The sequence below is a fragment of the Euphorbia lathyris genome, chromosome 4 (assembly GCF_963576675.1).
Source record: "Euphorbia lathyris chromosome 4, ddEupLath1.1, whole genome shotgun sequence".
NCBI lineage: Eukaryota > Viridiplantae > Streptophyta > Magnoliopsida > Malpighiales > Euphorbiaceae > Euphorbia > Euphorbia lathyris.
This window is the reverse complement of record NC_088913.1, coordinates 61479305-61506256: the sequence shown is the minus strand read 5'-3', so window position 1 is coordinate 61506256 and position 26952 is coordinate 61479305. Positions and strand designations below refer to the sequence as shown.

At 36.4% G+C, this 26952-nt stretch overlaps 1 protein-coding gene across 1 annotated transcript; it reads right to left on the bottom strand.

Annotated features, from left to right (window-relative positions):
- Positions 1 to 1466: 1466 nt before the first annotated feature.
- On the bottom strand, positions 1467 to 13568 carry LOC136226191 (pescadillo homolog). Its single transcript, XM_066014541.1, has 13 exons — positions 13435 to 13568; positions 13241 to 13326; positions 12254 to 12502; positions 12005 to 12130; positions 5709 to 5793; positions 5515 to 5625; positions 5116 to 5209; positions 4628 to 4914; positions 3290 to 3397; positions 3049 to 3170; positions 2738 to 2957; positions 2206 to 2421; positions 1467 to 1721 (listed from the first exon to the last, which is right to left on the bottom strand). The coding sequence occupies exons 1-13, from the start codon at positions 13465 to 13467 to the stop codon at positions 1635 to 1637; spliced, it is 1824 nt and encodes a 607-aa protein (XP_065870613.1). The 5' UTR covers positions 13468 to 13568; the 3' UTR covers positions 1467 to 1634.
- Positions 13569 to 26952: the final 13384 nt, after the last annotated feature.

The window sequence follows — 26952 nt, the reverse complement described above, 5'->3', positions numbered from 1 at the left end:
CCCCATCAAAATCCTCCTCCGCTGCAGGACCCAATGATAGCTTCCTTCAGTCTCATCTTTAATTATGGCATGCGCGATCTTAAAGTTGTTATTGCATGGCGTCATCCCAACAATTTCAACAAATGGCATTTTGTACTTGTTAGTTTTGTACGTTGAATCAATGTCGATATACTAGTGGTAGGTCCTGAATATATCTACTGATGCGAGATGTGCCATAAACACATGCGTTATCACGCCAGAATCAGGATCAGCCTGGGCATAATGAACATATCTGTTCTCGACAGCAATATGGTAGAATTGACTAGCCAGGTCTCTACCTTCGAATCCATCATTCCTCATCTTATCCCTGTAATTGTAGACGTGTTTAATTGCTGGATGCATATCACGAAAAATTATTTTAGATGCGGTACTGAGTCCGCTCATCTGTCGACTTCCCTCTGGATACACACGTAATGTATTATTGTGCATACTAGTTGCCCCAAACTTAATCTGTATCCCCTAACCAGAAAGGTCTGCATGTTGATAGACTTTCATCTGAAATTTACATCTACACGCTTTAGTTTTACTTTTTCTTATTAAAGTCTCTTCAGAAGTTCTCAGAACACCTCTATAGCATTCACCCCGTGAACATCTCAACAGCTTCTGCTTTTCTCCATGTTTGTGCAAAGATATTATTATCTCAAATCCATTCTGAATAGCTATCTGTTTTACCCAATCAACATCATCTTGACACGAAGGGAAAACGGTGTTCGTTATGAAACGGGAACTGTAATCAATGTCGTCAGGATTCCAATCTTCTAACGGTTCTTGAATATACCAAAAATGCATAACAGTTGTTAATATAGTCTGAAAAAATACAAAAAATTAAATTTGTGTGGTGTTTCGGCACTATTTTAAGGGCAACGGGCAGGACATCCAGCTCCACCACAGGTAGGAACGGACAGCTTACGCTACCCGTCCCACGGGTGGAACGGGCGGCGCGCGCCGCCCGTTCCACTGGTGGAACGGGTGGCGCATGCTGCCCGTTCCATAGGCCGAACGTGTGGCTCATGTGTTCGGTCTATGGAACGAGCAGCATGCGCCACCCGTTCAGGCCAAACTCATGGAAAAAAAATGGAATTTCAAATTTCAAATTTTTTTTAAGTGTAGGATCGTAATATTACCTCGTGTTCGGAATCATCTACTTCGGGATTGCTCGGTTCCATTTTCGTAAAAATCGATTTTTTTACTCGGGATAATGATAATGATGTAACCTTTCCTTGATTTTTATAAAATTCCTATAAAAAAAAGTATTATATATATAATAGACTAATTTTAGTTAAATATTAACTTCAAAAATAAAAAATCATTCATCAATTTCAGTTAATCTAATTTTCAAATTGATCAGTTAGTTTTTGTATAGCCTATAGAAACCCTCACAACGCGACAAGGATCACTTTGAATACATTAAATCTCTAACAAAGACATTGAATTGAGAAAAATCCATATATGCAGAAACTCAGAAATTCAGGTCGATCAAATATAAATTTGAGAAGGTTGAGCACATTTTTGACAAAATATAGACCAATACCAGATGAAGATTACAAAATTTGGTAAGCCAACTTCAAAAATAAGGAAAAATCTGTCAGCAATATTTATTTCTTCCCAGATTTCTCAGCATCATTTGCTTTCTTACGCTCCCTCAGTTTATTATTTCGGGCATTCTTTCGATCATGGTGTTTCTGCACAGATGATAATAAAGGAAGCAGCGTATCAGTTAGATAAATAGCATTTGCTTTTGAGACACTGCAGATAGCACTGTAAACACCTACAAAAAGAAATGCTTACAGGCCAAATGAGGTACTCTACATTATTATACAAATAGAAGCCAAGTGAACATCTATTCACAAAATATCAATTTATAATCGCATGACAATACAAAATGGACAACTAAATTCAAGAAGGAAAATGTAACCATTTCCGTATTCAGAATATAAACCTAAGCTTCTAGAGTAAAAGGTACCAGCAAACTGAGCTAAACATTTACCTGTACTCTAGACCAAGAGCACATGGACTAAAAAAAGACTTTTCTGAAAACCAAGAATACGAACTTTATGAAAGCACAATGAAACTGTCTTTTGATAGTTCATGCGCTCACCATGCATACCCTACATAAATTAAATTATCAAGAAAGCGGAAACGGAGCATCAGAATGTTATCATTTACCCTCATAGCTTCAAGAAGGCCCTTCTGTTTACGTGACATAACTACTTCTGACATTCTCTCAGAATCCTCAACAGTCTGCTGAAAATCTGGGTGAGACACCTTACCATCTGTGTCCTCATCATAACTCTGCTTACTTTTCTTCGACACTGATGAAGAAGATCGACCCTGAAGCTCCGCTTTTAGCTCTTCATGATATTGCTTCTCGAGGGCTTCAGTCTGCAATGCTCAAAATGCAGTCAGGTCAACAAGATCATTGGGAAAGTAGGCATGTAATGGAAAGAAGTAAAACCAAATAATATTCAAACCCACAACAAAGATTAGATTCAGGACAATTTGAATCTTAACCATAAAATCTGAAGTCCTAGGATTGGGATTGGAGTGGTGAGAAGAGCAGATAGGAGGAAGTTTATGCCAAAAGTATGTCCTGGCCATACAAACACAAATATGCTCATACACTCACATGAACTCCAGTTACTCAAAAATTTGCCATCCATTGAATAATAATACCTAATTACTCAAACGAACTACACACCTTTCTCTTTCTCTCAGCAGCTTCAATAGCTTCTGTCCGACTGATGTAATTTTCAGCTAATAAATTTTTGGGATCCTCAATATCTTCCTTTCCAACACCTGTAATTGGAAGAACTTCATTTATGATAGCAGCCTGCAAACGTTTGATGGTCTCTGCATATTCGGGAACATAGCCTTCAGCCTCATTATCAACAAAAGGTGATAGGTGTGGTGGAGGAATCCTGTTACACGAACCAAAATTTAATATCACTAAGCAGGCGGGTTATATTATGAACAAAAAGAGAGAACTATCATAAATCCACTGTAATTTACCTCCCCACTAAATATTCACCGGTTGGCAATATGATCCTTGCATTTACACAATCATAAATCCATTGTGGTTGGACATAATGTCTTGAAAGATATTTATGTCCTTGGGTTGGCCTATCAACAATCTGCACAGCAAAGAGAACTATCAATATTTGTTAAAAGTACATTCACTTAAGTCAAAAAGAGACAAGCAAGGGTGCAAGTGTCCATAATAACATCTTTGTTTCTAGCACAAGAGCCTTACCTGATAAGTAATGCTCTGGTCAGCTTCCTTAAATGGAGCTCCATCTCCATCCCAAGAAACAACACCACCGAAAGAAGGAATGACAAAGAGTAAGGACTCTCGAGGAACCTGAGCAAGATATCATTCCCCATTGAGCATTTCAAAATAAGATGTATAATAGGTACATATAAGAAGAAAGAATTAGACCTTATCAATCTCAAAAAACCATTCACATGAAATGACTAGGGTATAAATACTAGACTATTGTTTGTCTTCTTAAACAACCAAATTCTAGACAAACTGAAAATCAATCAATAAGCTTAAAAGAAAGATACTTGGACATGAATGAGAATGTAGAAAAAATTTATATATATGAAGCATAGAAGTAGAAAATAGGTCCCCGGCTATTTATTCTACAATAAATTCCTTAACTTGCTATCACCAAGAGAGAAAAGTGAGAGAATACTCAAGAAATAGACGTATACATGTTCGAGTTTAAGGATAACAAAGGGTCTAGTATCTAAGGAGATGCCATAAAACTATTTTCAGATAAAAATTCATGGCCACTAATGAAGAAAAAATAGCCATCCACAAGGAAAAAAACAGCAGACGAATTTTTCTGAAGCTTAAAAAATTTCATAAATCCTAAGGAAGAAACACCACTACCTTAAAGCAATACAAGATTGTACAGGTCAATTTAGTATGTTGCGGACACCATACAACCAATTTAAATCTTTACTTTTTAGTTTGACGATCCTATATTATTATTTAATTCCTAGTTGCTAGCTGTCAATTAAGTATTTAACTGCCTATTGCTATTTAGGTTCTATTTAAGTACTAAATTATCAGTTTTCCTAGTTAGGTCGGGTTTTCCTAGTTGGAATAGTTTTCTATTTTAATTAGTCTGCTGGTAGTTTTTCTTTTCCATATTGTATTCGGCTTATGTCTCCTATAAGAGGCAGAGTTCATAAATAAATATCATCATCAATTTCAAGTTAATAACTAAAGGAGTTAGGTGATCTCTTAAAAATCACTATTGAGTTGAGGCTCAAAGATAGGTTCCTCAAAAAACAGGAAGAATTAAGAGGGTTTTCCTGTGAATAGACTTATGATGACATCCTATTCGTGCCCATAACATAGTAATAGTAACTTCAATATTATTACATGATGAGAACTATCTAAAACGAGCAGTTGACATGGGATAATGGAAATTGTCTACCCTCATCCTGTCCACAACTTATGCAGAAACATGCTTTAACTGTAGGACATTGGACAATCAAACTAACAATATGCAAGCCAACAGTTCAATAAATGACACCAATGAATCTTATAATTTCAGCAATTAAATATTTATCTCACCTCACGACTTAGGAAGAATTTCATATTCCTAAAGAGGTTCTTACAATCCTTTGTATCTTGATCATCTTCCTCTTCATGCACAGTATCCTGAACAAGGCGCATCAGAGCACCAGGTTCATTGGAAGTGAGTTGATGCTGAAGTTGGGCAAGTCTTACTTCAGACTCCTCAACTTCTGTCCCTTCAACATTGACCTTAACTGGATCTGTAACTGATGAACCGGAAGCTTTAGATCCTTCCATTGGTCTGCTAGAATGAACATCAATATACCTTGACAGTGCATAAAGACCTGCAGAACGTTGCAAGAAAGCATTCATGTGAGCAAGCACTAGCTAAGAGAATAAGAGCTAAGAACTAAAATAGTAAAAAAAAATGCAGGGTTGAAAAATATAATTCATGTGAGCAAGCACTAGCTAAGAGAATAAGAGCTAAGAACTAAAATAGTAAAAAAAAATGCAGGGTTGAAAAATATAAAATTATATGTGCACACCTGCTGCTAAAGCTTCCAATTGAGGATCAAGGATCGGAGGATACTCCAAATTTAATGTATGATAAAGCCTAAAGTTGACAAAGCCAAGAAGATTCTGCAGCAAAGTACTTCCAAATTAAGCACGGTCAAGTAAATCAGAGTAAAAACTGAACATGACAAGCCAATTTCACTGCTGAAAGATTTAAAGAAAATTGATCAATGATGGCACTTTCTAGTCTTTATCAAGGATGTTACTATTAGAAAAAGTTATAACTTCTAATCGGTGCCAGCATTTAATATATTTCATGCTAAAGTCACTCATCTATTTTGCATATATAATCAACTATCAGAAGAACTATGGCAGTATAATAGAAATATGATATCAAGAAAGAACAAGCCCAGAGGCCATTGAAAAGTTACCTGGTAAAGTTCCACGAATGTTAACATGACACTGTAGTTGACATCCTCAGGCAAAACTTGCTGCATTGCATGAGGAGTCAGCCATGTGATTGTTTGACCCTCAACCTCAGCCTACAGAAATAGGAAATGTAATAAATAAGTTTGATTTAACCGCCAATTACACTTAAAGACAATAAGATCAATGATTAGTCTACCTGATAATATATTCCCTTGACAGATACAAAAACTTTTCGTAATTTATGAGTGCGGACAATGTAGGCTTGCCACTCATGACTCAACCTAGTAAAGTACAATGGCAAAAGATATATTATCCAATCAAAATAACAATTGAAGTTGGTCACAGCATTAAGGATATAATAGAACAGACAGCTAACACCATGTTTACTACTGATAACAAACCAAATTATTCTTGAATAAAGAATAAGGGAAAATTAATAGAAATAATGGCAAACCATTATTCCTTCTAAAAGAGATATTTATACATGATTAATGTGGCATTAATGATAATTAATGCAGGGGAGAATATGCAAATAATGAGGAAAAATAAGGAGTTTCTAGCACTATGCCACGCCACGTGGACCATGGCGAGATACGCCATAACGAGATACGCCCAATGAGAGCAAGTAGCAGAGACCCGCCATATCTCTCAAGGAGAGCGTACATATGCCTTGACGGATCAAAGAATATTATCCCAAGGACCAAAAGGGATATTCACCTTGAGAACGCCGCAAGAAGAACCAGATGGCGGATCTCCACGGTTCAGCTCAGTGAGATCCGCTGGCGAACCTATGAGGCGAATCTCCTCTTTCACCTGATTCATCACAGTAACGGCTAACCGCCAACTCGGCCATAAAGATCATTAAATGAATCATTAATAGTCTTAAACCACCAGGTTAAGAGTAACTTGTAACCGCCATTAAATGAGCATTAATGGAGACTTTCTAGTTACCTAGAGGTTACGAATTCCCCAACTATATATAGCCTACATCCCTAGGCTATCAAGGGACACACATTCACTTATTCTTTGTCAATTCAGTTTGCTCTCCTGATCTTCCTTACTGACTTTGGCATCGGAGTGTCCCCGGCCGATCCCAACGGCGCCTCACAGGGACGTGCTCTGATCAAGGATTTTTCCCCGTGTTATCAATTGGTGCGGTGAACGTGGATCTCTAACAAACAGAAGATCACAAAATCTTGATTGTATAGAGTTTCACAAAGAACAAAACAATGGAGTCAACAGAATAAAAATCACAATCTCCAACTTTGGCTCAATCAGTACAACAAATCTATCCAAAGATACGGTTCTCCATATATTGGTGGGAAAGAGTTTTCTACATTAAATCTGGAATTTTATGATGAAAAAGATAAGTTTCCTCCCATTTCTTATTCCATTTTTTATTAAAGAAAATTGAGATCCCTCACTCTTATAAAGTGCTATGAATATCGTTACATGTTATTATGATAAATCTAATAAATTGTAAAAGGTGAAGTCATAGACGCAAATCTTTCATTAAACCTTGCATGCTTACTATGCCCTCATATTTTTATGCATGACAAGTGTAATATGATATTATCATTGAACCAGTACAAACGCATGTATAAGACCCGTGATCTTGGGATTTACAAAAGGAAAAATCATCCATTCAATGTGATTTTGTCATTTGATATTAAAATATCATAAAATTGCTCATGTAATTGCAAAGGATTTAGATCTAGTCGGTCTTTTGGGTGAACATGCATATAACTATTAGAAGAAATTGCAAAAAATCATATTTGGTTTTCCTTGTACAATTCACCATCTATATATGGCTTTTCTCCTATTTAGTACTTTTAATATCAAAAATTCATATTTTTGAATATTGTTTTGTCAAACGGTTATTTCATTCCCTTTTTTACAAGGATGTGTTTATTCATATAAAAACTGTTTATCTGACATTATTAGAATTTCTTTTACCGACGTAAGAGAATTGAACATATTAAATCAATTTGTGATCATCATGTAACTGTCCCTAACTATTAAGGCCATTATGGGTTGATGAATTGCCAAATTGGATAAACAAAACTTTCATGTCTTGAGCTAACTACAAAACTGTGCAAATGTCAGTTTCGAATGAGAAGCATCATAAAACATCTTCGCCACGAAGACAGGGCTCTTCTCGCAGAGGTAGGTCACCTCCCTCTCCAATACGCTGACGTAGTAAGAGGCCTATTGATACACCCCGGAGTACCGGCCCACCACCATCATCCTCCCGACCAGGAGACATTGGTCATGTCCCCGTAGGAAACCAAGGAGGTCATGACCGATTACATATAGGCGGTTCAGGCGGCGGTGGATCAGCTGCAGAAGCATTGGCCAAAAATACAACATGTAAAAGCTTACAGGAGGATCTGATCCGGAGAAAACCCCGCAATATGGCGAATCTAATTGAACGATGCAAAGCATTCAGGGAGGTAGATGACATACGCCGCGAATCGTTATCTCCATCACATAAAACCAAAGGCGAATCTCACAATCGAGATCGTGAGAAAGACAAAAATCGGGGTTCTTCCTCCATAAACAGGACTTTAGTACAAGTAATATAAATATTCCAGTGGTCAAATTTGAGGGGGTACCCAATCTAAGATTATTACCACCCTTTGGTTGGCCACCACACTGAAGCTTGCTGGGAGCTGGCAAACTAGATAGTTTTGTCCAGAATAACAAATAACAAGATGACAAGCAGAAGACAGATCCCAAAAATAAATTCAAAAGTGTCATTAATGTCATGGCGGATGGACCAGGGTATCAGCCACCCGTGGAAAAAGCAAAAAATATCCGCTCTAGATAAAACATCCCTCCATTGCTCCTTTTGCAGAAACAGGTCCAGTAATCTCTCCACATACAGATGCGTTGACAATTGAAGGATGGAAGATGAAATGAGGCGGGTAATGGTAGACACGGGCAGTTCTTGCAATATCATCACCATAGGTACATTCTCACCAACAAAGGAGGAGTAATGATTAGCGGGAACCAAAAGACGGTTCAAGAGACCTACTCAGCGTCACTATCAATTCGCCCACAATCCAAAGAGGACGAAGGTGAGAAATATAAACTTGTCACTACAGCTTTGGGCGACACAGAAACGCTCCTTATTGCTGATGAAAAGCGGGTACGAATCGCCAAAGGATTAAACATCATTGAGTCTGAAAGCCTATTTGCATAGGAGAATGAGATCCGTACAGGAATAAGCCCAGATATGATCACTCATAAGTTAAACATCATTAAGGATGTGGTTCTAGTTGCTCAGAAAAGACGGAACCATGGGCCTAAAATCAGTATTTTTACATATTCTTATATGTGCATCAAACTGTTATAGTATCCTATATTTTATAATTTATTCTTTCTCGCCATACTTCTTATATTCACTTGCCTAGCTTTTAGTGCTGATATACGTCCAGTGGCTGGCGAATCATAAGTTCCACAGGTGGATCAATTACCTCAAAGATAGGACAATTGATCCCATCACGGGCGGATCCCCTTTCCATAAAGGTAAGAAGCACAGACCCTCAGGAGCTTTCAAATAAGCTCAACTCTCTCCTCAAAGACAGGAAAAGGATTGACCACCATCAAAAGCGGGTTAAAATCGTCTCAAACATGAGATCATTACACCCTCAACTTTCTCCTCAAAGATAGGAGAACACTCTCATGGGCGGATCCATCTTTAGATGATCACCATTCGGTCGGACACCATTCGGTCGGACACCATAAACGAGTTAAAACATTCCTTGGACGCAAGGACTTTACACTCTCTCACTCCCTTCCCAAAGAAGGGTTCACAAGTCCTACGGGCGGATCGCTTCACCTCAAAGATAGGTAGCAAGTTAATCCCCTGGGCAGCTTTACTTCCTCTAGAAGGAATAGAACAGCTTCTAAACCTTCACAAAGGTTCACACATTGGGGTACGGCTGGCCACCTACCCTAAACAATCGGAGAAATCGTAAACCAGATTCTAGAAAATTACTTGCTAAAAGATATAATGCATTAGTAAAAATAGTTCTGGAAACCAATTCAATTAATGAAGCCTCGTCTTCATCCAATTCATAAAGCCTCGTCTTTATCCAATTAATGAAGTCTCGTTTTCATCAAATTAATGAATCTGCATCTTCATCATAGAAATAACAAAGTCTCGCCTCCACAAAATGCACAAAGGTCCCTAAATGGCTGATCATTCTTACTGATCCCTAAGGGCGGGTCATTCTCCTCAATATGGCAGAACTGAAGAAAAGAAGTCCCTAAGGCGAATCATAATCCTATGCGGTAGGAACAAATGGCCCCATCTAGGGCGGGTCCACTTTCCTCCAAGATAGAAAAATAAAACACGGCGGATCAAGCCCTGATCACCGCCAGGATTAAAACATTTCTCAGACGTGAGATCTTTACATCCTTCAAAACTTCTCTCAAAAAGAGGAGTTTTCTACACCTATGGCAGATTGATCCACCTCAAAGAGAGGAAGCAGATCAAACGCTTACGGTAGCTTGATTCCCTCAAAAGGAATACCAAGCACACAAACCTTCACCAAGGTTCAAGCCTTCACAAAGGTTTTCATACAAGGGTATGGCTGGCCACCTACTCTAAGTTGCCTTGGACAGATCACTCAAAGATAGGTAGCAAGTTGATCATCAAGACTAAGCCATATGAGATCCACGGGCGGATCTCTAAGGCGAATCTCCTTATAAACGGTCAAAGTTCACAGACAACGTAAAAAACTCCATATATTGGATCCTAGGGAAAGAAATCCATGAAGCTTATCATAAGCTTCTAGGGATATGGTTGGCCACCTACCTCGAGACATAACAAGTTTGAAACCTTCGGAAAATTCATAACAAGATTGAAACCTTCGGAAAATTCATGACAAGTTTGAACACTTAAAAGATCAATAGCATGGAATACGATTAGACAGCCCTAAATAGCTTTTTATACCTTTAGGGGGGCTTCTGATAACAAACCAAATTATTCTTGAATAAAGAATAAGGGAAAATTAATAGAAATAATGGCAAACCATTATTCCTTCTAAAAGAGATATTTATACATGATTAATGTGACATTAATGATAATTAATGCAGGGGAGAATATGCAAATAATGAGGAAAAAGAAGGAGTTTCTAGCACTATGCCACGCCACGTGGACCATGGCGAGATACGCCATAACGAGATACGCCCAATGAGAGCAAGTAGCAGAGACCTGCCATATCTCTCAAGGAGAGCGTACATATGCCTTGACGGATCAAAGAATATTATCCCAAGGACCAAAAGGGATATTCACCTTGAGAACGCCGCAAGAAGAACCAGATGGCGGATCTCCACGGTTCAGCTCAGTGAGATCCGCTGGCGAACCTATGAGGCGAATCTCCTCTTTCACCTGATTCATCACAGTAACGGCTAACCGCCAACTCGGCCATAAAGATCATTAAATGAATCATTAATAGTCTTAAACCACCAGGCTAAGAGTAACTTGTAACCGCCATTAAATGAGCATTAATGGAGACTTTCTAGTTACCAAGAGGTTACGAATTCCCCAACTATATATAGCCTACATCTCTAGGCTATCAAGGGACACACATTCACTTATTCTTTGTCAATTCAGTTTGCTCTCCTGATCTGAAGGTCAGGTGTTCGATCCACCTTCACCGCACCAATTGATAACTCGGGGAAAAATCCTTGATCAGAGCACGTCCCTGTGAGGCGCCGTTGGGATCGGCCGGGGACACTCCGATGCCAAAGTCAGTAAGGAAGATCAGGAGAGCAAACTGAATTGACAAAGAATAAGTGAATGTGTGTCCCTTGATAGCCTAGGGATGTAGGCTATATATAGTTGGGGAATTCGTAACCTCTAGGTAACTAGAAAGTCTCCATTAATGCTCATTTAATGGCGGTTACAAGTTACTCTTAACCTGGTGGTTTAAGACTATTAACGATTCATTTAATGATCTTTATGGCCGAGTTGGCGGTTAGCCGTTACTGTGATGAATCAGGTGAAAGAGGAGATTCGCCTCATAGGTTCGCCAGCGGATCTCACTGAGCTGAACCGTGGAGATCCGCCATCTGGTTCTTCTTGCGGCGTTCTCAAGGTGAATATCCCTTTTGGTCCTTGGGATAATATTCTTTGATCCGTCAAGGCATATGTACGCTCTCCTTGAGAGATATGGCGGGTCTCTGATACTTGCTCTCATTGGGCGTATCTCGTTATGGCGTATCTCGCCATGGTCCACGTGGCGTGGCATAGTGCTAGAAACTCCCTTCTTTTTCCTCATTATTTGCATATTCTCCCCTGCATTAATTATCATTAATGCCACATTAATCATGTATAAATATCTCTTTTAGAAGGAATAATGGGTTGCCATTATTTCTATTAATTTTCCCTTATTCTTTATTCAAGAATAATTTGGTTTGTTATCAACTACACTGAAACAACTTGTTAAAATTTTGATTAATTCAAGATTTGAGTACCACCTCCTACAATTATGCACACATTCCACATCAATTTTCAACCTCTCCATGGCAGGCAATACTGCAAATAGGTGTACCATTGTAAGACAATCATCCAAGTCTCTGAGTGCATCAACAAATTTTGGATACCTAAATTACCAGGGAAAAGAAATACAGATCAGAATGAATTCCACCAAATCAACAATAACAACCATTAACAAAAGAATACCAAATAAACAAGACTAAGAGCGAGCTTTTCTGGCTTTTGCAAACCTTTGTAAAATAACCCTGTCAAAACTGGGTGTAGGTTGACGAGTCTCAAGACGAGCTGCCTGATCTTTATCCTTCTTAGCCAAAGCTTTCTTTATCTTCTTCTGATATGCCCTTATTTCTCTAAACTTCTCAAGCAATGGCTCATGTTGAAGGTATGCTATATCCTTCACATGATAGTAAGTGTGGTTATTTCCCTTCACCTTTTTCTTTGGCTCCCGAGGGAAAATGCCTTTGAGAATGCATAGTTTCCTACAATTAAAGCAATAAACAATGAGTACATACATACACGCACACATATATATATCGAAAGTTGAGAATGACAAAACCAGTGCTTCACTTGACTTCCAATTTGATTGCCAAAAACATGACCCAAAAGGCCCAGAAGAGATTGATGGACATTTTAACTCAGTTAGAAACATCTATTAGTCACACTAAATCGTTAAATAGAGAAGGTAACAAAAGAAATGCAGTGAAGGAAAGAACCACTGAATCAGCATTTAAACAAGCAAATCTAACCACTGGAGGAAGCAGCTTGACAATATTAGTTGATGTCTCCATTCTCCATTCCAATTAAGCAAAAAGGCAGTTTGGACCAAATGAATAGTTCACAATTAGTACTGCTTATCCAGGGTCTATATAACCCTATACATGAGCAAGCAACTATAACAAATAGAAAAACCTTAAACTGCAATCTAAAATAGTAAAAATATAAATTCCATTGAGAAATCATTAAGTTACACGCACGGAAAAGCAAACTTTTGAGCCTTTCATTTCCCTGTCCGCGCAGCCAAACTCAATTCAACATAATAACGGTATAAAACAATCATAATATCATTTACGTCCCTATTCAAAATGACAAAAAAAAAAAAAAAACTAACTCAAACCATTGAACAAAAACACTAAAAACGATTTTAGTCTGACACATGAATATTACAACTAGTGCGCATAAGCGGTACGAATAGCAAAAACATGAATTGAGATGCGCACCTGAAAAGAGTAAGACTGCACTGGAGCTGCTTGACGGCTTGTGACCTAGTGATGAACCTGGCGGCGTTGCCTTCCTTCTTCTTTCCCTGAAAATGCAAAAGAGAATCAAGGGGAATGCACGAAATAGAGAGAGATCGTTGTTAGTTAAACATGACAATTAGTGGATTGGTCATCCGCGAATTCGGACAGCTTACAGGAGGTCTGTAGTGCTTAATCTTCCTCGTCATGGCTGCAGAAAAACTTCAGTTAGGGAATAATAGAAGAAAGGGAGAGGCCGCAAAGAAGTTATGTAAAGTGATTTATAATCGGATACAACCGGTGACCAATTTGTCGGGTGGGTTTTCAAATTCTTTTCTCGGGTTTCCTCAATAGTTGCATCAAAAGTGAAATTTGAAATTAATGGAAGTAAATAGAAGTAATGAAAGGTTAAATATCAAGTTAATATTGTTTGGGAGTTATTTCTTAAGAGCAAATGAAGGTTAATGTAAGTTAAATGTTTACTTCATCTAACCTCTAAACTCTAACTTCCAAATTGGAGATTAATGAGAGTAATCTAAAGTTTTTTAAAATTTTATGTTTCTGCAGAGTAAATTTAATTTTTCTTCCCCTCTATTTTCAAACTTCCAAACAAAGTTAAACATTTAACCTCATTTATATTCTATAAACTCTCAAAAAAAATGTTAATTTTTAACTTTCATTTCCATCACTTCTCCTCCCTTTCCATTACCTCCTTTAACTCCCACATCCATTAATCTTCAAATTTGACTACGTTAATTGTTAGACGAATGTGGCTAACTTTGATTGTGTATAATCTTGTTTGAGAGTTTATATTTGACTACGTTAACCTTCAAACTCCCAAAGAGAAATGACATTTTCATTTAATCAACTGTCACAAAAATTATTCATATTTGACTACGTTAATTGTTAGACGACAGTCCTATTTTTTGTTTATGTCATCTTAATGTTTTAGTCATGACAATATTTCATTAACCTGGTATCGTGTCACACATCATAATATGACATCTTTTTTAATTTAGCGCTCATTCAATATTGCATTAGACGCCAGACTATTTTTACCAATTGTGTCGCATAACCTGTAACCCTTTCATGCACATGTACATACTGCCATTGAAATTACATGATAGTAATACTTCACTTACAACAAAGCTATAAACTTCATATATAACTTTACGTATCCATTATTTACATAATATATACACCTGTTGTGCACAATATATACACATAGAACCAGTGTCATACCATTGTACAAAAATGTGCACCAAAACAGACCAAAAATATGCACAACAACTGTACCACAAACTGATAATCATGTTGTACGAAAACATTACATACACAATCCATTGTCACTTCAAGTGAAGCACATGATCTGCCCATTCTTTATAGAGTTCGTCCAAATCCGAAAGTTTGTAACTCAATCCACACTTTTTTATCCACTACAAAATATAAATATTTTACTATTAGGAATTTTCTCTATAAGTGATAGCTAGAACAACTACATAGACCTCAACACAAAATTATGGTAATAAATTATATACAGTCTGAGGATGGTACCTTTTCAACAAACTTTAAGTCCTTATCCATGACGATCTCTCTCATGTGCATCATTACCCAAAAACCACATGTTTTATCATATCGTTGCTCAGGTATGTCCTGTGGCACGGAATATAATGGTTAGACCCTAAAAAAAGACAATATACACTTGCTCATGTAACTGTAAAACTTACTAGAAGCGGTGTCATCTCCAGTTTGGTCTTCGTCACCTTCTTTGGGTCTTTCTGAGCATAGTAGAACTTCATCGCACTGCAACAAGTGTAACAACATGTATGTATGTGAGGAATAAGACTATTTGACTGTGTACACATTAGACGCATTTTGTAACTTACTTGCTGACAACATTCGTCCATTCTGTTGAATTTGGCAATCTCCTTTTCAATGGATCTAACCAATATGATATTTTCTTCTCAATGTCAACAACGTCCAGAGTCCAATGTGATCTACAAACAATAACAATTTCAGTTGTATCAATATCAGATAATCAACTGATAAACACACAGTACAAAGTATTCATAGTTACCCTGAGTTGTAAGGAATAAGGAATAAAGAATTAGTATCACCCTGTTTGAACCGATCCATCAACTCCTTCGGCCGATCTGTTGGAGTTTTCTTAGTTCCAATTGCAAAAGTGGTACATGGATCAACAAATAATACATTTTCTTCCATTCATGCTTTTTTCAGTAGTTGGGATAGATGATTGGGCAAATACATGTACAAGTATTGATGAAATAGATATCCAAATAATACATTTGTGTATTTCATTCATGTACCTCATGTAATATGTAGTTGTGCCTGCGGTCAGCTCAAGTAGGTGTGCCATTGCATATAAATCTGTAGGCATCAATGCTTGCAATCGTTCTGCGCCGAACAACTCAGGTCCAAACATAGTTTTTATACATTTACCTTCATCCATATTGTTTCTTGCCTAGTTGCACAACTTCATCAATGGGCGTGGTAAATTTGGTGGCAGCTTAATGAAATCAATTGCATCAGCCTGACTGTTTACTTTCTTCAATACCTTCTCAAAAACTTTTGCCGCCTTGTTCGCCTCTTGATTGCAATAATTAAACACGCATAATACAACCAACGAAATAATCGGAACACAGAATACAACCAACAAAATAAACGAATATTACCTCAACAGATTTGACACTACATAATACATTTGGCCATACTACAATAGACCCCATTGCCTCCCTAACAACTTCCATTTCACCTTTTATCGTGTATGGCAGACGCGCAGCTCCATCATCAAATGACACAATCTCCACTCTATAATTGTCTTTTCCCAGTGGCCACCCATGGATTGTCTGCTTTTCTAGGTCAATGTCTGATTGTAGCAATCTGCCATGGGCAATAATCTTCCCACTCTCTCCCACTGACAGTGCAACCTCAATGTCAAGTACATTATCTTGATTCAACAATTTCAAATACAACTAATTAACTAAGTATAAGTAATAAATTCAACAAACTGACAATCATTTAAACCGTTTACCTCTAAGATCATTGGATTCTCATATCTTGCGCCTTCACCAACAACTTCCTCAGTCGTAATCCCCTTGGACACAAGTTTCTCCATTCGATCTAGTTTTTGGCCCATTTTCTATTCAGACTTCTTTAACTCCTCTTGATACATCTCATGCAACTTATTCAATTCTTCATCATGTTTCCTTGTTGACTCTTCCTCCCACTTTTCCCTTTCTTTTGCAAGCAATTCTTGCAACTCCTCGGCTTGCTTTTTTCTTCCCCTCTTCTCACCCGATAGCTTAAAGAATACTACCGGCTTCACAACACCCACTCCTCTAACTCTGCCACTGTGTTCTGGATTCCCCAGTACATCAGTTAGCACATCATTACTACCATTGGCTTTAAACACACCTTTGACCTCCTTATTTTCCAGCGTCAACTATGCAAATAACGAAGATACATCAATTACATATACGTTTTTTGAATTACATTGTGTATTTGAATAAATGCTACTTACAATTTTTTAACAGCCTCCTCTACTTCAGTGTCCTTATAATTTCCCAGTTTGTCTTGCCTTGCCTTTATCCAGTATGTGTGTCTGCTGATTTTTTCGACTTCCTCTTTTGATAACTCTGAGGTCTGCCACATACAAATCCGAATTCTGAAAATACACAATAAACGACCATACCATTTCAATCTGGATTCCTTTATATCCCTTACGAGACATCTGGTGGTTATACTTGTTCTTTTGCCGCTTAGATATCTGCATGTGGCGGATTTCCTAAACAATAAAGTCATATATGTGTATTTGTAAGCACGGTAGATACAAACTAAAAAATTCAAATTAAAGCATATACGTAAATCAAATGGCAAACCATATGCGGATTTGTAAGCCGGTCAAATACAAACTGATGTCATTCCTCCTTATTCAGGAACCGGTAGTCATCATGAACCTTTTGCAAGACTTAAACATCATTATTGTAGGGCATGATATACTTGGACGTAAGTAAAGACTTGAAGTTCCTCCATTTGGTTGCAGCAGAAACCAGGACCTCCTTCTTTTGACTCGGTGATAGCATAAATAATGTCTAAAGAACAACATGCAAGTAATGTCTAAACAAGAACATACAACTAACATCTAAAGAATATCATACAAATAACGTCTAAAGAATAGCATACGAGTATAGGTATACCATAACAGATTCCCAAAGTTGTTCTTTTGCATTAGACGGCACATGTCTCCAGTCTTTATACTCAATAGATATCCTCGTGCGTGCTAATACTCCTATATACGATTGCATCCACCCAAACTCTTTGCCAATCAGATCTCCATGGCAATTATACTTAATGTTCATATTCTTCGCACGAATCATGGCTTGGATCAGCCACCAGTCACATTTGTGACTTCAGGTTCGTCGATAACAGTTGACGGTTCAGAGGCAGGTGATGTCGATTGACGCTTATTGAGGGTTGTGATCATTGTATCGTTATTGGTGGGTGACCCTTTATGTTCTCTCCCATGCACACTTTTCTCTCTCTTTCGTTCCATTGACCTCTGAGCAGCTTCCTTTATTTTTTTTTGCAACAAGCTGTGCACGCGTTCTTGGTGGTGCTCCTCTCGTATTAAAGCTGGGTGCCATAATGATATTCCTGAAGTTGCGTCAATTTAACATACATGAAGAAAACTTGTAGGTACATGACATTAGGAGTATGCACAATAACTCAAATCAATCACATTATAACCAAAGCAAGTAAACACACAATAACTCAAGTAAATCACATTGATTTCATCAAACAACATTTATTCCAAAGTGTACAAAGTACGAAATGAATCCAGATTGGAATACATGGTACAAGAACAAGCACACAAACAATTTCATCATAATTTCACTTATCAATCCATATTGCTTCTTCTCCTGGTATGGCATATGAAACTGTACAATCAGCGTCAACATCATCATAGATAGGCACATCCAGAGGTTGTTCATAATATCATGTTGTTCTCATCATCATAATAATCATCATTAACCACATCAGCTTAATCTTCGTCATCACATTTGAAATATTTATTCGGGCACGTCACGACAACTGGCCATTCAGGATCCAAGGGGTCCTTAATGTAAACTATTTGCTTTACATGAGTAGCTAACATAAATGGATTGTTCAAAAGACCAATTCTATCCAGTTTGACCAAAGTAAAGCCTAGATCGTCTACTTTCACCCCTCTAGATGACTCAACCCAATCACACAGGAATACTGGAATCCTAAAGTGGTAGTAGTCCACCTCCCAAATCGCACTGATACGGCCATAAATTTCATGTCCATAGTCTTAGGTTTTTATCCTTTGCGCTTGCAAACTCCATAGCATCGGCAACTAAGAAGACACCACTGTTTTAAACTGATCTGGTAACGTCCCGTGCTTTTGTGTTGAAATCAAGGTCGTTGATATGATAACCCTGATATATAGGAACGTGACTATTCGGTCTAGAAGCAAGTCACCTCAAGGTCTCAGAAACGGCAGACTTGTCAACTCTTATTTCATTTGAAACCTAACAAATGAAATCATTTATAGTTAGTACACAATAACCCATTACTTTAACCGGAGATGCATAAATATCAACAATTGAATTCATATATAAATTACCATGATTTTAAGCTAATCGAGAAATGTCTTGTTTTGTTTATCTCTCATCCACTTAGGAGTATTTTTTTGGCCGGGATAACTCAACTCTAAAAACTTCATATGCTCCCTATAATTCATACATATTTCATAGATAAGCAATAATTATTTATTCTACAAACAAGCAGAAAAAAGCAACTTGACAAGGTATACACGATATTACTTACAAAAAATAAGGTTGTACACCTTCACAGTTTTGCAAAATTGTTAAATGTGCCTTATGTAGCTGTTCTGTGTCCACTTGTACAATAGTAGGGGCATATAAAGACTTGCATCCATTTACTATTTCCTTCATGTTTCTTCTAGGAAGCCCCACAGTTGCAACATCTCCATTACTCATATGCTCTTGAACAAATTCTACGGCTTCTTCAACAATGTAGTACTCCACAATGCAACCCTCAGGAAATTGTCGATTACGAACCATTCCTTTAAACCCTTTCATATACCTCTCAAAGGGGTACATCCATCTATAAAATATCGGACTGCACAACTCGACTTCTCTTACAAGGTGTAGGGTTAAGTGAATCATTATGTCAAAAAAAGAGGGTGGGAAAAACTTTTCAAGCAAACAAAGGGTATTAACAAGCTCACTTTGGACTTTGTGAAGGACTGAAATGTCGATTACTTTAGTGCAAACATATTTAAAGAATAAGCAGAATCGAATGATGGCAATTCTAACAGGTTTGTCTAACACTGAATGCAATGCAATGGGCAGGAGAAATTGCATTATAACATGGCAATCATGAGATTTTAAATTACCTATTCTAGAATCTTTTAACGAAACTAGGTTCCGTACATTAGATGAAAAGTGAGAGGGAGTCTTCATATTGAAAAATGAATTACAGACAATCTTTTGTTCTTCCGCATACAAGTTGATCTGACTCATAGACATCTTGTCTCTCTTTTCACCAGATGCGGGTCTCAAGTCAGTACGGATTCCCATATCAATCGTATCATTTTTAGCTGCAACTCCATCCTTTATTTTACCCGGTATGTTCAATTGTGTCCCAATAATAAACTCACAACAATTCTTTTCAATATGAATTACATCTAGATTATGTCTAATGGAAAGAATTTGCAATATTCTAGTTCGTAGAATACAAACTTCTTCTTCCAGCATGGTCTACACTCAAGGTCACCCTTATACAGAACAAATTTCTCACCCTTCCCACTAGCTTTGGGCAAGAATTAAACTCTTTCATATAACTCCTCTCCAGTTAATGGTTTAGGAGGATCATCCTTTTCTATAGTGTTATCAAAAGCAGAAGCTTGCTTCCTATAAGGATGGTTTCTTGCAGTCGACCTATGAGTCCTTATATAAGCCATCTTTTTAGAATACTTCAACCTTATCAGTTTGGTCTGGTCAATGTATAAAAGACATGCATTATACCCTTTAACAATGCTCCCTGATAAGTTCCCATAAGAGGGAAAATCATTAATAGTCCATAACAAGACCCCTATCAACCTAAAGTATTCTCCGCTCACTGCATCATACACCCGATCAATTTCATCATCCCACAATACTTTTAGGTCATCTATTAAAGGTTGCAAGTACATATTAATATCATTTCCAGGCTGCTTGGGTCCAGAAATTAACAAAGTTAACATCGTGTACTTTCATTTCATGCATAACCATGGCAGAAGGTTATAAACAACCATTATGACTGGCCAACATGAGTATGTGCTGCTAAGATTGCCAAATGGGTTAAACCTGTCTAAAGATAGTCCTATCCCAAGGTTCCTAAGTTCGCTACCAAAATCTGGCCACTTAGTGTCAATCATTTACCAAGTTGGGGAATCAGTTGGATGTCTCATCAATCCATCCTTTTTCCTGCCAGTCGAGTTCCAAGTAAGTTCCTTAGCGGTAATTGTAGACTAAAACATTCTTCTAAACCTTGGGATTGGTGGAAAATACCATAAAGTCTTAGCTGCTACCCCTACTTTCTCTGTATTATCCCTAGCTAGTTTCCACCTAGAGACATAGACATCGTGTAACACCCTTATTAACATCTCTATACAAAATGTAGTCATTAGGACATGCATCAATCTTCTCATATTTCATCCCTAAAGCATGAAGAGTTTTTTTTGCCTCATTGGCATTTCATTCCCATCAGTCAGAATGGTGTGAAACAACAATAAAATGTCGGTATAACAAGACTCGATCAGACAATGTTTAGCTTTCATATGAAAGGTTTATATTAAACCATTCATCTTGGTGGATTTAGTACAACCGGGATACAAAGGCTTGTCTCTATCATGAACGAAATGCATAAATTCATCGAACTCTAATGAGCACCCATCTTCTTCTAAATCTCTCCCTAAGTCATGGTTCATTTCAACTGTTTCACAACCCTCACTTATATGATTTGAGTCTGCAATAGAACACTCATCGTGGCATACCCAAGCTGTATATGTTTTCATACCCAAGTTCTCTTCTGCTACTTCTCTTCTGCTCGAATGAAATTTCCGTTTATTTAATTGATATTCTTATGTGCTTTGAAAAGATTGAGAGCTACTTGTATTGTTGGTAGCGAGGCGGTTAGCATGGAGAAGTGAGACTATGGATGCGTAATCTAGATGCTAATGTCTAGTGAAAAATCAAAAGTGATGAGAAGAGATGTGTGAGGAGGGAGGGTGAGTGTTTGGTGGTGGCTGCTGAAGAACAAATGAGATGATTTTAGATCTAGGGTTTGTTGGTTTAAGTTTGATGTATATATATATATTAATTATTATAAAAAAAATAAATATATATAAACGGTTCGGTTAACCGAAACCAGTGGTTTTTTATATTCAAATCCGAAACCGAAATCGAAAATCGAAAAATCTGTTTTTATGAACCTAAACCGAAACCGTCGGTTCGGTTAACCGAATTTTCCGGTTCGGTTTTTCGGTCGGTTCGGTTACCAGTTTAATCGGTTTTTTTGCCCACCCCTAGTAATCAATGTCGTCAGGATTCCAATCTTCTAACGGTTCTTGAATATACCAAAAATGCATAACAGTTGTTAATATAGTCTGAAAAAATACAAAAAATTAAATTTGTGTGGTGTTTCGGCACTATTTTAAGGGCAACGGGCAGGACACCTAGCTCCACCACAGGCAGGAACGGACAGCTTACGCTGCCCGTCCCATTGGTGGAACGGGTGGCGCATGCTGCCCGTTCCATAGGCCAAACGTGTGGTTCATGTGTTCGGTCTATGGAACGAGCAGCATGCGCCATCCGTTCAGGCCAAACTCATGGAAAAAAATGGAATTTCAAATTTCAATTTTTTTTAAATGTAGGATCGTAATATTACCTCGTGTTCGGAATCATCTACTTCAGGATTGCTCGGTTCATTTTCGTAAAAATCAATTTTTTTGCTCGGGAGAGAAAGAGAGAGAGAGGAGTTTGAGTTTTGGATGCAACATCATGAGAAGGGCGGAAAGGTAACAGGGGGCCGGTAATAAGTAATTTGGGGGCGGTGAATAGCAAAACCCTTTAGTAGATAATCATTAATGTTATCAGAACCGGACCGGACATCAAATCGGATTGGTGACGATCACAGGTCACTTGTTCGGATCGGATGGCTCGGATTGGTCGAACCGGATGACGTAATAAATAAATAAATAATATTTATATATATTAAATATATATAATTATTTTAAAATTATTTTTATAAATTATATATATCCAAAACAAATTATGAACAACTTTTGGTTTGTTATTTTTTTGTCAACTTGAGACTTAAATATATAACGGATAAATAGAATTTAGAATAACTTGAAATATGTAAATGTATTCTATGACATGCGATCTTTTTAATGGTATATTATAAACTTAAAATGAACAAGTGATGAATGAGAAATTGACGCTTAAAGTGAATCACTTGAAATGCTTTAGAAGAAACTAAAAATAAACTAAGCATTCTTATCCCACATAGGAAAGAAATGAGAATATTAACTAGTTTATAACTCCAGGGCTTTCACAAGCCTTTAAGTAATTACTATGGGAAAGACTCTCTCACGCGCAGGGGGTGCAGTCGATCCGCCATCGGGTTAGGGGCGCACCCGTACGATGTGGGCGACGCGAATGCCACACCGAAAGGTGTTGAACCGGGACCGGTTCCTGGTTTAACCACCGGTCGAACTGGTGCATTGTCGGTTCACACCGGTTTTCGGAGGGTTGATCAACCCAGTGAAGCTCAGATCGGACTGCCTGCCGGTACGGACTTGATTTTTTTTTGGTAGAAACAGGAAAAGAAAGACAACACAAAGAACAAACTAGCCTGGGATCAGCCTAGGAAAGCTAACCCCAATTCTATCCTCTAAAAGAAGAGAAGAAAGAAAGATAGGAGGATCAGAAAGGGTGGTAACACCTAACAACCCCTCATGCCCAGCCGCCGCCAAGCGATCCGCAATCCGGTTCTGCTCTCTGAAGATGTGGCTGAACTCTAAGAACTCAAAAAAGGAACCAAACCTTTTGATAAGGTTTTGACTATTAAGGCATATAACTTTAAAATTATTCACTTTAAAATTAATATATAACTTTAAATGTTAAATTCAAATTCAATTAAAAAATATTCAAACAAATATATTTGACGTTTTTAACTTATAAAAGAAAATGATTTTCTAATCTATCCGTTACAATTAATCTATTTTTCAGTGAGGTTTCGATTTCGATTCCTCAATTTTTTAGTTATTTTTATATACCTTAAGTTAGGCGTGCAAAATTCCATGAACAGATTTAGGTCTCATTGTTATATAATTTAATGAGAAAATTGTCGACTTTTTCATTAAAATAAATTCTAGTTATTTTTATCAATATTATTGATGTATTTTTATTTTGTTAAATATTTAATTTTTTTCTTTTCTTTTTTCTCTTTTTCAAGAGTAATAAATTATATGAGATTATTAGATTTTTATTTTATTTTTCACGCCTTATTATTAGGAAATTTATATGAAATGCCATTTTTTTTCTCATTGGATTCCGATGTGTGAGTTGTGGTATTTCCACATGTGCCATACTTTTAAAGTTTTATTTCATTTTTACAATCTTTTATATTGTTTTTTCTTGTATCATTTTACTTTTCGCATATTTTTTGGACTGCGTTCTTTGACTGATATAGTGTTTAGCATTTTCTTCTTTTTTTACTCTTGCTTTCTATAGATTTTTGGTGGTATTATGTTCGATTTTTTCAATTTGGGTATTTTGTTATCTTTTCGTTCGTTCATTTTTGCAGTTTTCCGTGTATGGTTGATCGAAGTGAAAAGGTTGATTGTAATCATTATGTGAATATCGATCAAGCATCGATAACTTCTAGTCATGTGGGTAGATGAGGGTGTGCAATGAGCCCTAACGCACATGACCTCAAATTATAAGGGCTCCAAAATTTAAGACGTGGTTAGTTAAATAGAGATATTAGCTTAAATTGAAAAAAATAATAATATAATGTAATAAGATCTATTTATATTCTTTCACTCTGTTGAATCTATACGTGATTTAGATATTCAACTATCCAAAATTCACAACCTTACCATTCATTCATTTCTTTTTAAATTTTCTTCATACAAAATTCTATTAAATATTAAGGATTTGATATAAATTTAGCACATAGACCCCAAAAAGTTTAAGACGGCCTGCTTCTAGTTTAAAGAGCTCTGAATTGTTTTTAGTTTTTTATATGATGGACCAGTTTAATAATGTTAAACCTCTTGGAAGTGTAAAGAAGGGGAAAAAACTGTTAATGGTGTTAGATTGTGAGAAAGAAAAAGAAAGATTATAGGAAAATTTTGCATGTACGAGATATGAAGGTTATTAGTTTTAAAAATAGGCAAAAAGCATTATTAGCCTTCTTATCTTTTATTTTTTTGGTCATTAAGCCTTGCTTTTTTATTTGGATACATTAAGCCCACGATTATTTATTTTTAGTCTCATAAAATTCGGTTACAAACTGTTATTCATTGTATGTGCATTCAAAATTTGTGTTTTTTACTATTTGAAAACAGTTTTGGATGTGTAATATGGTTGTAGGAAAACTGTAAAAACCTTAATTCAAACTGTAAAAATATTTTTTTAATAATTTCAAATACAAATGAAGTTAATAATGTATTTTTAACATAACTAGATGTTCATAACTTACTAATTTTGTCATAAAAGGCTTAATGAGACAAAAAGAAAAGATCATGGGCTTAATGTATCCAAAAAAGATCAATGGCATAATGAACCAAAAAATGAAAGATCATGGCCCAATAATATTTTTTTGCTTTAAAAATATTGTTGAGGAGAAGGTTGAGATACATATCTCATAAAAAAAATTTATACGAGTTTCACAACTTCCTACCAGTTTCACCGAGTTTCACTTCACCGATGTTTTACTAGAATTTTACACTTGTAGTTCCACCAAAATTACACAAGAGTTTCACCTGAAAACTTTGGTGAAACACATAAACAGATAAAATTTGTTGAAAGTCCAATATAATTTGATGAAACACGGGTGAAACTCAGAATTTGATCTTAGTGAAATTTGAACAAACTCAAATGAAACTTGATGAAACCTTACTGAAACTCATTGAGACCCTATCCACCATCGCTTGAATAATGTTTCACCAAGTTAGACTGGAGTTTGAACTTCGTAGAACTTGGTGAAACCTAACTAAAAATTTCTTAGCGAAACTCTTGCACAACAGTAACTGTACTATCATCATAGTTGTCAAATCGAGATTCGACCCGTGAATCGAAATCTTTATTTTGTGAATTGTGACTTATGAATCAAACCGAATCGTAAGATTCAGTTAAATTTTATAATATTATAAAAAAAAATAGAATATTTACTATGTTGAACTTAAAATATTATCAAATATTAGTCCTGAAATGTAATTTTAATGTAAAAAAAATCATATTGACCTAGTACTTAAAATTCAAATCCAATGGAAATGGAATCCTAATAAAACTAATTCAGAATGATTCTATTTGATAACTTAGTAGATATGAAGAATTTGAATGGTGATGAAGATCCGGTTTGAAATAAAGCTAAATCGAATTGTGATTCGAATCGGGAATCATAAGAGTTTATTATAATTTAGATTCACCTATGTATTCGAAGCGAAATAAAACTGAATTGAATCGAATTGTAAGATTTAAATCTAGAATCATAAGATTCTAACAACAGTGACCACCATTAAATTCACATAAATTTTAGCAAGGGTTTAAGGTCTCACTACAGTTTCATATACTAAAAAAATGAAACTTGGTGAAATCCAAAGTTTGACCTTGATGAAACCTTTTACAAGTCTGTGATACTCTACCTAATAATGAATCATGATAAAACTTAAGTGAGACTTGATAAAATCTTAGCTGAATCTCCTATATGCCAAATCCACCAGACATTTGAAATACAGTTTCACCATGTTTTATGGAGTGTTTTCGTTACCTACTTTTCACCTCATGTTTGCAGAGTTTGAAATGTTTGGTTAGACACCTGCTGTTTACTTTTTACAGCTGAAAAGTAACTTTTTACAATAGCAGAAATCTCTGCTTTTTGGAAAAATAATCTTTTCCAAAGGCAAACAGCAAACATGAGTATGAACCAGCAAACAGCAAGTAGCCAAACGGAAACCATTTAATGGTGAAACTTGAAAAACATGAAACCCCAGTGAACTTGATGATTTTGGGTAATTTCCCCAATAATCATTGATCTAGATCTTTTTTAACTCAATTATTTCATTTATTGGTTGATTATTTTATTTTGGGTAAATTTCAAATAAAACCCCCGTGGTTTTACTAATTTTTAGATAAAGGACTGTGGTTTACTTTTTGTCAAAACAAGGATTGAAGTTTCACACTTGGATTAATGCTATTAAAACCATCTTTAACGACCTGAAAATAAAAAATTTCAAGAATTAAAGTTGTTCAGTGTCATATTTTTTATGGAACTACATTTTCGATTTTCGAAAATCATCTTTTTTAGAACTTTCTCTCTCTTTACCAAACATTATCTAAACAATCTCAAAATAA